The sequence below is a fragment of the Dermacentor variabilis genome, chromosome 1 (genome assembly GCF_050947875.1).
Source record: "Dermacentor variabilis isolate Ectoservices chromosome 1, ASM5094787v1, whole genome shotgun sequence".
Lineage (NCBI taxonomy): Eukaryota > Metazoa > Arthropoda > Arachnida > Ixodida > Ixodidae > Dermacentor > Dermacentor variabilis.
The window spans coordinates 136,417,500-136,430,727 of NC_134568.1; the positions used below are offsets into that span (position 1 = coordinate 136,417,500).

Sequence of the window (13,228 nt, forward strand, 5' to 3'; positions counted from 1 at the left end):
GGAGACCATGCATATGGCTCATTCATACAGGTCCATCAGGTAAACAGCTTCGCTGTAAAATGGGGCACTGTCACAGTGCCCCTGCTGGTGCTTATGGCTACTTGACACTATCAGCTCAAGTACTTACACCTTACTACCTCTTCATGCATCTGGATAACACCAGCTGCCAAGTGGAAACCTCTGTTTGCTACGAATCTGGCTAAGTGCCTAAAACACTGTTTCCAGGCTACAAATTTGACCGAGTATGAAGCTTGGCAATGTTTTTTAGACACTCTCTAAAGTAGTTCAGTACCACCAGGATGCTTCTATGGCAAACTGGGTTAAAAACCTGGTTTTAGAAGCAAGGATAATTTCAACCCCAAGGAACCCAGATACTATGTCCTCAACAATGTAAGCTGCTGGAGAGGCTCCTTCCTTGTTGGCAGTGTCGAATGACTGATAAGCTCATCAACCAGCAGCAATTTTCACTTTTTCACTGCCACAAGCACAGGCTGAAAGCTGTGTGCTTGATGAGTTTTCGGGCCGAGAAGAAGGTGCATGCGAGTGGTGGTGTTAGCATGGGGCCACTGTTGGCACGGCTTGTAAAGAGATACCTGCCCATACCAGAGCCTAGTTAGTCCAGTGAGCATCTTTTTTCGGTGTCTGAATGAATTGGGGGGGGGTGACATGCAGGAGGGTTTCACTCAAGGTGTCTACCAACCGCGAAAACCGAGAATCCTCAGGGATTTTGAATAGTCTGGAAAGACTCAGGGAAAACTCGGGGAATTTGTGCTTCTGTCAGCGAAAATTAGCTGTAATTTTATTGAGAAGGAACGAAAGCCACACTAATGCTGGCTCGAGTGACAGAGAGGAATCGTAACGAATTGTCTTTGATGCCATGTCATCGGCTGGAGGAGTTGCAAGTGTACAATACAACTGACCAAGAGGATGCTTCAAATGGTCCGTAGGGTGAATGCACGGCAGAAGGAGGACGAGAACAGAAAGAACTGACGCGTTGAGGAATGAACGGGAAAGGAAGTGTGCCGCCACTTCTTTGAAGGAGCTTGAGCTCAAAAAAGTGTTGGCTGATGCTGAGATGCAAGTGTCCCACATCCAAACCAAAATAAACTTTTTAAAGCAGTGAAATGCAACACTAAGGCGTTCTGCACAGGCTGAGAGTATGTCAGGACAGTTAAGGTTGATTTTCCAGCTGCTGAGAGAGAATCTCACTTGTGACAAAGTTCAGGCCTCATACCAATGAGCTTGCTATCATTTGATAGAAGTAGCTCATATTCGAAAATGTTTGCTTCTGTATGCATCTCTTTTTATTCATATTTGAATATGCTCGACTGGATTTGCAGTGGACTTTACCTTTTTTTTTTTTTCAAAGATATCTTATTTGCTGTGCATTTTACTAACCCTTTCCTTCTGTTTTCTTATTGAATAAGATATGCACGACTCCTTACTGTTCAAACTGGATTACGTCATTTTTTTTTTAACATGCTTACTAGAGAGTGACAGCATCGAGCAACATGGTGTCAGCCCATCTTGTCATAAAACAAATTTCTGTGTCACTCCGGGAATTTTGCAATGGCACCCTGGAAAAGCCTGGAAAACTCTCGGAGTTTGGAAATGTCAACTTGGTAGACACCCTGGTTGCTGCTCCCCGAACATGTCAAGGACCTGTCCTTCCTTCACGAAAACATTAAATAACTGCAGTTATGATACTGTCAAGCAAAAGTATTTTACTAGAGAATTTTATTTACCACAAAGCATAATTTCCTGTACGCTATGTCCTGTGAAATAAACTTGCAATATTTTTCACCAGCCAGAGGTATGGAAAAATAGCCTTTTTGCAAAAGCAATAGTATTCAAAAAATAATTGAAAATATTTGATATTGGCACAACCCTAATTTTAACCCAGGAATAAAGGGAATGTAATTGAAATGAAATAACACTTGAACACCACTATGTGTAATGATTGTGTGTAGATGGGTGATGTTTTGCAGCATATTGCAGTATACTGACCCTGCTTTATGCTCACCACGTCCCAACAACATAATATATTTTAGCAGCATGACATCGAATTATGTTAAACTTCCTTTAGCTTTGTAATGCTGTTTATCCCAGATATATCAAGCTCAAAGGGGATTTGCAAAATAGTCATGCTATATATGTAATCAGAAATATAAAATATATCTATCTGAAGCTTATTTGAAAACTTCATATGTCTCGGATAGTTTCCCTGTGATCGTGGTAAGAGGGAATTTACCGATTTGTTTCTCCAAGGCCGAGTCACTAGTACAAATGTTCACTTATTTTTGCACAAGAATGTTGCCAGTCACTGGCACTGCAATGACAGTGCAGAATAGTCTTTAACCCATTAGTGCCCAGTGTAGTTCTGAAAGTACAGCACCATTTTTATTGGTAAATAATGAAGAAACTTGCCGCTTCCCTTAGTATTCCATTTTGCTAAGAATGCTCTTGCCAAGACTACCATGTTGTAGTCAGTGGAGTTCAGCGTTGTTTGTGCGGGTGGCTGCAAGTAAGAGTCACGCTGGTTGGTCAGAAAAGACGCGTGTTTCGACACCAAAACAGCGGTGGAGAGTTATAGCCATTGGGAGTGGGGGAGCCGCGGTTTACGAAGAGTGCGTAAGCGAGGGGACTGTGAGTCGGCGCTTCCGCCAGTCGGTTCGCAGAAGCAGTGCAGTGGCTTTGAAGTCAACCCCTCACCTCTGAACCGCACCATGGCGAGACATTCTGCAAATGGACCAGATGCCCCAACGGGGCGTAGAAGTGTTTTCTTTGGAGGAGTGTGTCTTGCGAGTATGTGAGACAAGAGACTCATTGCACTGCAAAGGATTTGTGGCAACGGCCTTGACGTATTGAAACTCTGGATAGTGTCACCCTGGGGCCCCGTTGTGTACACACTGTGCGCACGATAGTGCGATTGGATGAACGGTGGGGCAAGGAGGGTGTTGGGGATGTTTTTAGGTACATGCAGGGCCGTTGGAGGGGGATTCGGTGGAGATTCGGCTAAGCAAAAGAAGACCAAAATTCTAACTTTTGACTCGTAGTTTGATGTCCGTGTAAATAGTTTCCATTCTATCGCTTGCCTATTTTATCTTAATAAACAGTTAACCCCTTTGCAATCAGTGTCACTGCCTTGCCTTCTGTAATGTGACTTCACGACATTCACAACATCTTCAAGTTTCCCTCACTGGCATTGAGGCGAACATCAACGTAGTCTTTTTTTCAGTTGCATGTTTTTGATCTATTCATAACCAACCTTAAAGAGGTGCAGAACATAGCAAGTACTGCTATGCGTGCAGCTTATTTTTTGTCATGCTTAGTATTCACTTCATGAAGCTGACCTTTGAGTTTCGGAAAAAAATGCTGTAAAGGATGAATGCATGGCAGTGCATATACAATGCATCTTTATAGCATAACATGAAGCTGATTGCAAGTGTACTTTGTAATGTGCGCTGGGCCTATGTATCGGTATGCTAGAAGGATTTGCTGATTCTCAAGGCACATATGATGGTTTGTTGTAAATATCACAGCAAAATATTTTTTTGCTGGCTAAAAATATTTCGCAGACGGTTGCAGGTATAAAGAAAGAATAACTGTCAACATTGCTTTTTTAAAGTGAAGCTTTCATTACGAACCCCCCTGCACCTCTCTTACTGATCGTGACTGCCACCTGCTGCTGCTTCTGCTCGTGCGTTCTTGCCAAATAGATCATACTCAGCTGCAGGACAGTGGCGCCATCTAGGAGCGATGGCTTGTACTCCACCTGCAGCAGTAGAAGGTAGAGGAGGGAGCCAGCCTGTGTATGCAGGTCGTTGGCCAATGGTGGAGAGGACAATGGGGCCACAACACTGAGAGCCACGATGAGATGGAAGAGAGGGCACCAGAGGAAATGGCCTCTAGTTGCGCATGCATTGCACCACCTGGCAGCCTGGTGGACAGTTGCATCTGTGCTTTCAAGGGGAGGTCAGGCACCCTAAACCAATGCCGCAGAATGGTGTGCTCCCACTTCAGGGCCAGAACACCAAAGGGACCAGCACTAAAACATGTGATTAACCGTTATGTTATACGTATGGGTTTTGTTTACAAGACATTGGATTTCCTCTATTAAAATACTGAATAAAGCGTTCGGTTTCACTTTGCACTCACATTAAACGAACACACTTGTTTCAGCACTCCTTATGCATTTGCAGAAAGCTTCACTGTGTATAGATTCCAACAGGGCACGTTGGATCTGCTGCATTTTTCTTTCCAAGTTCTGTTCTTGCCACCGACAAAAATGACAGTGACCTTGTCTTTACATTCATGGAATAGCAAACAATGTTACAGTAAATTTAGATAAATGAATAGAGATCTTGTAATGCACAATGTTCTTACTAATTGCAAAGTCAGAGAAAACAAAAACAATGTGTATAGCGTATTCCTCTGCTAGGCGAGATGAGCTATGGAATAAAAATAAGGCAACCCACATTTGGGAACCAGAGAAGTGCCCCATAGCATAAGTCAGACTTCTAATAAAAATATCACCAAAACATTATTATGCAAGGAATCTACCATTATCCAATGAGAAGCCACCATTAAGTTACATTTTTCAACTACCATTTAAGCCCACTATGTCTGCATTCCCCGATTTCGCCAACTTTGTGCACGTGCGGTCATTTCTTCTGCTGACAGGCCATGACAGGTTCAAAGCACAAGTGCGATTCATGCTCGCAGCCATTCTTTGTTCGACAACAATTTCTCTGTCGGGGACCTTGTGACCGCCGGTTCCTCTGCAAGTGCTTAAACATCATTGACAATGAGTACGAGCTATACATGTTCACAGGATCAAGCACTTGCAAGTATTCCCATTGCCCTAGACGCAATGGGTACGACAGCATAGGGCTCCAAACGCCGGCTGTAAGTGCTCCGCTGGACCAAGATGTCACCGCCTGTGATGGTACCCGCTGCCAACTTTGTATCATCTGCCAACTTCGTGTCGCCTGGCCCGGAACACAGAGCTATTGTGCAAATGCACGCAGCAGCAAGGCAGAGAAACGAGTGGCCTCCTTTGGCATGCCTTCACCAACTTCCTTTTGGTCACACGTATCAAGTCAACCTGTCCTCTCCACCAGCTTCATGTCTGTACGTGAAGAACAGCCAGCATCAAATTGACATCTGTGGGTGGGCCATCGCGGGAAGCAAATGTGCATCCAGGCCTACAACCAAATCGGTTCTGGCCCAAGATGAGTGCAAAGCTGTCACTGGGAGCAAGTACTTCCAGCACGTAGGTTTCTGTGCTGGGAAAGCGCTCGCTTTTCATGTCGCAGTTGGCCTCTTCGATAACTTGCGAGGAAATCTATGCTACGATGAAAAAAGTTATTGATAACAGCGATGTCGTCTGCCAAAAGCTCAAAGCGAAGCACAAAAGTTACGCTTCATTCTGGGTTACAGTGAACAAGAGTGTCTTCCAAAAAATCAACTCTAAAAACATTCAGCTGAAGGGTTGCCTGTTCAGGCCTTTCTACGGCAGGCATGATGCATCCAGGGCTGCTAGCAACAAAATGTCGTAATTTCTTTTCTAACCTCATTAATGAAGTGCTATCTTTTTTTATCAAAATGCTTGTGGCCTATGCACAAAATCCTCCTATTTCTACTAGAACATGCTGGCCTGCTCATACCATGTTATTTGCTTAACTGAAACTTGGCTTTGCAATAACTTACTGTCGAATTACCTTCCACCGGAATACACAGTTCATAGATGTGACCACATGTGTGATTTGCGTGTTAAGTACGGCAGTGGTGTACTAATTGCCGGGCCGCACAATATTCAAGGTCCACACACAAGGTGAATTGTACCAGAAACTGTGTGTGTTGAAATAATTCCTAATTCCTATTGGGGGGGGGGGGGGGAGCAGCGAAAATTCATTGCTCTGCACAGCCTACTTCCCTCCTAACATAAGTAACATGCAGTTTTCTGAGCATATGAATAACTTAGTTGAAGCTATTTACCTTGCAAAATATGCCCTGGTATCTGGGGATTTCAGGGTTCCATCTATTGTTTGGGATTCTTCACATGCTACTTCCATATCTTTATCATCTCACAATGATGCGCTGTTCTTTTTTATTGAATTTCCTAGGTTAAAGCAGTTTAAGAAGGTTCTAAATGCCGCTGGAAATGTTTTGGATATGATTCTGGCTAATTTCTGTGTTGCCGACTTTTCTGTTGCTGTTAGCGGTTTAGTTCCTGTTGACTAAGGGCATGTTTCGCTTCAATTCGTGATTTTTGTAAAGGTGATTCACGTGTTGAGTGAGTCTGTTGCTCATTTGTTTTACTGAATGGTGACTTACTACTATTTGAGGGATGCCGACTTGTCTGAATTGTATCACTCCACAGATATCAACAAAGCAGTAACATACTTACTGATACAGTAAACGTGCTGTGGAAGCCTTTATTCTCTGCAAAGAGTTTCGTCCTGCATGCTATCCTGTGTGGTTTTCTGGGGGATGTTACGACTGTTCGATATGTAGCCAATACTTCAATATGTCCGAGTTTATTATATCCGGAATAGACTAGCATTTATCTGTGTGGTAGCTTACAGAAATATGTACTGTAATACTTCGTTAAGTTGGCAGAAAATGTTATCACTGTATATGCTTTTGTGCTGCATATGGTACAGACATGAATTCTTGACATGTGCATGCATGCAGCTTTGCCCGTTTTTGATGTGTTTGCTCTGTTGCTAAAAAAAAGTAAGTAAAGGCCCATAAATCTGGTTTTTAGTTCTTTGCAGCAGTGTAAATGCATCTGACGTGCAGTCATGCTTGAAATTAGTGGCGTGTGACTGGGCATCAGGATGGTTGTCTTTGATGAGTTTGGAAGATGTCATGATAAAAACTGAACAGGACAAACATGAAAATTGTTTACAATTTCTCCAGTGTGACTTGACGTGGCCACAAAGCCGATGCCATCTGGTGTATGTGAAGAGAGAAGGATGTATTCCCGGCGGTGCACTGGGAGTTGGGAAAATTAGATGTGTCAACAGTGGTAATTGAAAGTTTGCTAGTGCTGTTGTTGAAAGTGTAAATTGAAATTATTAAAATTGTAGAACTAATAAGATATATTGATACTGTTGCTTGAATTATGCAGGAAAAAAATTACGACTGGATTTCCCAACTGAGTAACAAACAAGCACTCAACCCCTCAAAGTATACAAGTCCACTAATACTAACGAGACCAGCTCACGAGAATTTTGCTTGAACTAACATATTTAAATACTTTTTTCTTTCACGCACCATTGCTGACTGGAATCGCTTGGCTTTATGACGATTGTGTTTGCTCTGTTGAGCTTTTATTGCGATAGCAATTATATGAGCACTCCAGGCGCATTTTCTTTGCCGCCGCCACCCTGATGTCCCGTAAATATCCAAGTGCGATAACATCGTTTAGCACGCCTTGGTGTGCGAGTGAAAGCGTGCGAAGGTGAGCCAAGGATGGTGGCTCAATTGCACGTGCGCGGGGGGTTCTACTCCGGTGGGGACTGCGTATGGCGCAGCTGAGCGTGGCCACGGGGCCCTATCTTGAAAGCGATCCGCGAAGGGGACAGTCTAGGTGCGCTGAGGGCTGACAGCTATGCGTGTGCTGCGATTTTGCTGCTTAGTTCGTGGCGAAGCGAGAGGCAGTACTAATTCGCTAGCTGCTGCTTCTGCACTTTCTCACGCCAGAGTTTTGACAGCGAGTGTCCGCGGTCATTGAGTGAGATGTGCTCATGTTTGCCTGTGCGCGTGTGGCACCATGCTTGTTAATTTACTTAGTGAGCGAATATTTACGAGTTTATATGGCCGATAAAACTAATATACCTGCTTCGTATAACAGCTGTCTAATAATTTGCTATCGCAATCGATGCTTCGCCTTTCGGGCGTAACTGCAACTTTTTTTTTTTTATGGCCACATGTTTTGTGCATTGTTCTCTTTTAATTTTGCCCTTTCTGCTCGGACTTCGCATCCACAGTATGTATTAAATAAATATGGCAAGTTAACTTTCTGTTGCACATTGTAGGCCATGGTAGTCCCTTGCACAACACCAGTAGGTTTAAAGGCACACTAAAAAGAATATAAGCTATTTTAGTAAATTACACTTTTGCAACAGCAATATAGCCACCCTTACGATGAGGGGAGGCTCATTAAGCAAGGAAAGACACTTAAATGAAAAACTGGTAGTAGTGCACCTTTAAGGCGCATCGGCTCGTTGTGATGTTATGAATTTTGAGAGCGCCTGCTCAGGTCTACTTAATTGTGTGTCGATGAAGGTGGACTGCATTTTATTCTAAACGAGCCAGAGAATGAACTTGCCAAGTTCTGAGAACCTCTCCTGTGCCGAAACGGCCCAAATAGGAGAAAGTACTTTGAAATTCCCAGTGCCATACTAACACCCCGATACTAACGTACTGCACAAAATTCAAAAATTGAAATTTAGCCTCCAATTTCTCTTCTATCATTCCTCCTCTTTCTGCTAAATTAATGAAAATAGAGTATTTAAAGAATACTTTAACTCGCTGAACTGATTTAGTGTTTGTCTTTGAGAGTTTCCTTAACAATGGTACAGTTTTTGTCATTTTTCGCAAGATCAAAATGCTCACTTACGTTTTGGTGTCTGTGATTGTATTACTGAAGTTGCTCAATTCTGTTTGCAATGTTTTCTGTTCTGTAGTTGACTTGTTTGCTTATGAGCCTTATTGCTCTGAAGAATATAATGGGCAGTGCTTCGTCATCTTTACAGAAAGCGTATCATTGGCAGTCAAGCAGTGCAAGAACCCGCACCTCCAGTCACTGTTGAGTGAAATTGAGAACTTGTCCCCTGCAAGCGTGAAAAAAATGAAGGAGGTGAGATTTTTCTGTTTTTTTTATGACTTACTAGTCTTGCTAAGTAAAGAAGCATGCAAATCTTCTAAGAAAGTTGAATTGATTTAGCTCTGCACCGCAATGCTGGAATAGCCTTGCACATCTGCAGAAGCTTGAGTACTGCTGTCTGAGAGAAGCGGAATTTGTATCTATGCCTTATGTTCATGAAGAGTGAAAAAATTATTAGAATGCTGAAAGAGCCTGTTTAAAGAGAATATGGGCGCATATTCAATGCAGCAGCTCTTCATCTCCTCATGTTCTTCGTACATGAAAATAGTACAAGCAGAGTGAGCACCTGGCAGTGATGGTTCTGTGACAATATGCCGTAATGTTCTGACAAAAAAAGTGGCTGCCCCCCTGTGAGGAGGGTAGAAAAAAAAATGGAAGGAAACTCTCATTTGACATTATTTTTTTTTTATATATTTTTTCGTTCTGTCTTTAGTCACTGGCATGTTCACACCATGGTGTGCCATTTTCATCAGGATAAACCAGTCATCACAAGGGGCGCAAAGGGAAAAATAGTATTAAAATAAAAGAATCATTACAAAAATGCAACACATGGTGGGAAGTTTAAGGGAAAGCACTTTGTATGATTATATGTTTCAAGCAATACCACCGTGATCTTTGACTTAAGCAAGCAGCTTCCACGACTTTGGTGCCTGAAGATGCATTTGTGCTCATAGTGCAGAACCATTTAGTGCAGCTAATTGCATCCCCGTGCTGTTACTTTTGCACCTTCATCAAATTGATATTGTTCAAATTTGGCTGTTACCATTTGTCTAATACTCAGCACTTCAGAGGCTGCCTTTCACACAACCGTAATTCACGGCATGCCAGAGTTTGAGGAATACAAAACTTATCACAGTCTGTTCATAGCTTATTTGCAAAGCTGTTTTGTGTGGGTGTCTTTGTGTGTCCATGTGCTAAGCAAAGCAGTATGTGCCAGTATGTTCACATGTATTCATGGGCACTGGGTGCAATTTATATATTTTTTCAGGTGCTGAAATCGCTGAGGAAAGACAAGCCTTGACATCATGGCACTGCCTCAGATTTGCCAGAATTGCTGTGAAGGCTTAAATAGTCTAATACAGCTCTATTAGCAATGAAAAACCAGTGCATGTAGCTTCAAAATTATCTGTAACATGATGTTTGTGAATGCAAAACATGCTACGTTCAAGTCCTTTATGTGCGTGTGTGTATGTGTGTGTGTGTCACAGAAAGCTTGATCAACAGCCATATCATGGGACATCCCAGTCAACGACTGCAACGTGAAGTCTAATTTTATTGTTTTTACCTTTTGACCTTCCATAGTTTGATTATACAGCTTTGATGACTTAATTGTTGAGGGGACTGAGTGAAATGAAAAATAAAATGTTAGCTATGGCTATTCCCTTTTTGTTTTCATTACTGGAAAATGGCACACAAAAAACTCAAGCTTTTCTCAATGGGTTCCTGAACTGCTCTATCGAAGTCGAGAAATGTATCTGACGTTAAAATACACTATTTTAGAAATACTTTGCAGCAAAAAATACTTCAATGCGTTTAGCATAAAATGAGTTATTTGGTCCCCATCGCAGTACTCCAGGTCCTTCAGTGTCTTGCACTGCTAAGTCTATGGTGGAGCGGAGTAGTGCCCACAATGCTCTGCCTACTGAATGTTACTGTGGCGCGCAGTTCAAATTTTATTTTGGATGTTCACCTAGATGCCACTAGTTTCGATTTTGGCCGCTTAGGCATGCCAAATTCGGAGGTCATCATTCAACGTACAGTTGAGTTCACGGTGTCTCATCCCTTTGCTGTGCTACATTTGTACTACAGGGTGTTTCAGCGAACACTTATAAAAATTTGTAAAGGTTCCCTGTGGCAGATGGCACAATTCTAGTTCATGAGCTGGTGTACTCGAAGAGGCGGACATTACTTGCACAAAAAATTGAAATGCATAATCTGAGAAACAAAAATTCACTGGTTAAGCTTTAACTAATTACCCTACGGCCCATTTGCAATTTACAAATTCTAGTCGTGGAGTTCGCAAGGCAGGTCCACTTTGAACAAATTCACAGGATGACACCAGTTTCGATATAGTAATTCCCGAACTTTGCGAAGAAATGCATTGGCGTTCCAGTTGCATTCTTATCAAAACGTTTTATGCATTCAAGCACAAAAGTAACTGAAGTGCCAATGCATTTCTCCGCAAAGTTCGGGAATTACTACATCGAAACTAGTGTCATCCTGTGAATTCGTTCAAAGTGGATCCGCCTTGCGAACTCCACGGCTAGAAGTTGTAAATTGCAAATGGGCCGTAAGGTAATTAGTTAAAGCTTAACCAGTGAATTTTTGTTACTCAGATTATGCATTTCAATTTTTTGTGCAAGTAATGTCCGCCTCTTCGAGTATATCAGCTCATGAACTAGAATTGTGCCATCTGCCACAGGCAACCTTTACAAATTTTTATAAGTGTCTGCTGAAACACCCGGTATAGCTGCGCATAGCTATTCTAGCGCCAAGTGACATGAGTAGCACATTTCCTTCACACTTATCTATCTCTACAACCATCGCACAATTTCTGAGGGTAGGGTAAACTACACTCGCTCACACGATTGCGTCGACAGCGCGCACATAGGCTAAACGATGGGTGCCGGACTACGGACTTGTGTTGAAGGTATCCCTAACGTAACGAGATTCTGCCGTATTGGCAGCACACTTCGCGGGTGTGCAACTCGGGAAGGAGACGACCTGTTCGTCAGATGTTGGTACTCAGGCCTTAGGCACGTCACTAACAGATACCAATCAGAGCACGCTGTTGTCGTCCGTATACTCGGCGAGCGGGCTCGTCGCTGCACCCCGCGGCACCCACTATATCTACGCTACAGGCTCGACTACATTCGACTGCACTAAGTACTACAAGGCTTGAGTGCACGCTTGCGCTCATGTGCTCCAGTCTGGCCTTGCTACGTGGTGCGGATCAGCTTTGTATGGCACCAGCTTGACTGACGAATAGTATCCACATCCAAATTGCGCATTTTGCGCAATAGCTTAATACGAAGTCTGCCAAAGCGTCTAGCCAAGAGCGGCCTGGTGTGAGCTTGCCGGCGAACTTATGTGTGGTCTGACCCTAAGTTTCGTGTGGCTGGAGGCTATTTGAGTGCTAAAAACTAATCGGAATCTGTGAGACCCAACGGTTACGACATTGATAAGCAGTGTAGCTGAAGTTTCATTCCTACGTGGGCGGGCACGGCCGAGCATTAGCAGACAATAATCAGCAGTAGTACTATAGCCGTACTCCCAAAAGCATGTAATTATTATCGAAATTCAAAATACTGGTTCTCTCCTGCTTCAGCCTATAAATAAATATGTACAGCAGGAGTAGGAAGCAGCGCACTGATCCAAACATCCTTCTTGGTTTGTGTCAGCTATTGGCCAATAGGAATCGGCTATATTACGAAATGTGGCAGCCTCGAGAAGTCTTCTCTAGAAAAAAAAAAAAAGTTAGAAAAGGGCAACTTCGTGCTCCCCTTGCGAGCTCACGCACAGCGCGCGACTGCAAATTTGGCTGAGATGTTCACAGCGTATGCTATCCACAGTCTGTGCTTTTTCACCAAGCCCTAGAGGTGGTTCGGGACCCCTTTAACAGTGATTGTGAACATTTAGCGTGAGCACAGAACTAGCTGCACACAATCCAGGGCTTTTCTTGTTGGTGTTAAATGGAGGCGCAGTTCTGCAAACCATAAACAGGCACAGTGGAATCTATTCCTAATGGGGGCCAACCATGAAAGAGCAACAGTCCTACAAACATTTTCTGGTATTAGCATTTTTTTTATATATATAACCACCTTCACATCCAACTGCATGAAGTTCTCATGGCTGCCATCAAGTTAGCAAGACATCATTACAGGCACGTACCCAGTATCTTTTTATTTTTTTTCGGGAAGAGGGGGGGTTCAACCCAAGGTAACTTTTCTGTGCAAGTGATGGGGGGAGGTACATTTACTAGAACAAATGTGAATAATGCCCACCATTCGCCATAAGATGCATAAACCCGCAGAAGAGAATTGAAATAAGCTGTATCTCACAGGTACGCCTGTGAGATACACCTCTGCTTTAATTGGCAAACAAGGAACCACATCCTTATGTGGTTCCTTGTTAAGGAATGGACTCGCACATGAAAGAAGCACAGGAAGAACACTACCAAGACAAGTAAACAAGCAAAAAGTGTAAAATAAAGATTTCTAGTAGCGTTTCTGAAATTAGCTCTGGAAGAATTAGAGATATATATATATTTGCGGAACAATCACAGTTATTTTGGATCCCTCATTTACTCTTCTACCAAGTGCCAAAACC

The 13,228-nt window shown here is 42.9% G+C and overlaps 1 protein-coding gene across 2 annotated transcripts in view; it reads left to right on the forward strand.

Moving 5' to 3' along the window:
- Mps1 (dual specificity protein kinase monopolar spindle 1) overlaps positions 1–10,277 on the forward strand; it is a 134,547-nt gene extending 124,270 nt beyond the window's left edge. For both annotated transcript variants that reach the window (XM_075695494.1, XM_075695502.1), the window contains exons 18-19: positions 8,769–8,872; positions 9,888–10,277. In XM_075695494.1, coding sequence (XP_075551609.1) covers positions 8,769–8,872; positions 9,888–9,920 — 137 coding nt within the window. In that variant the 3' untranslated portion in view covers positions 9,921–10,277. The remainder of the gene's footprint in view (positions 1–8,768; positions 8,873–9,887) is intronic.
- The last annotated feature ends 2,951 nt before the right edge of the window (positions 10,278–13,228 follow it).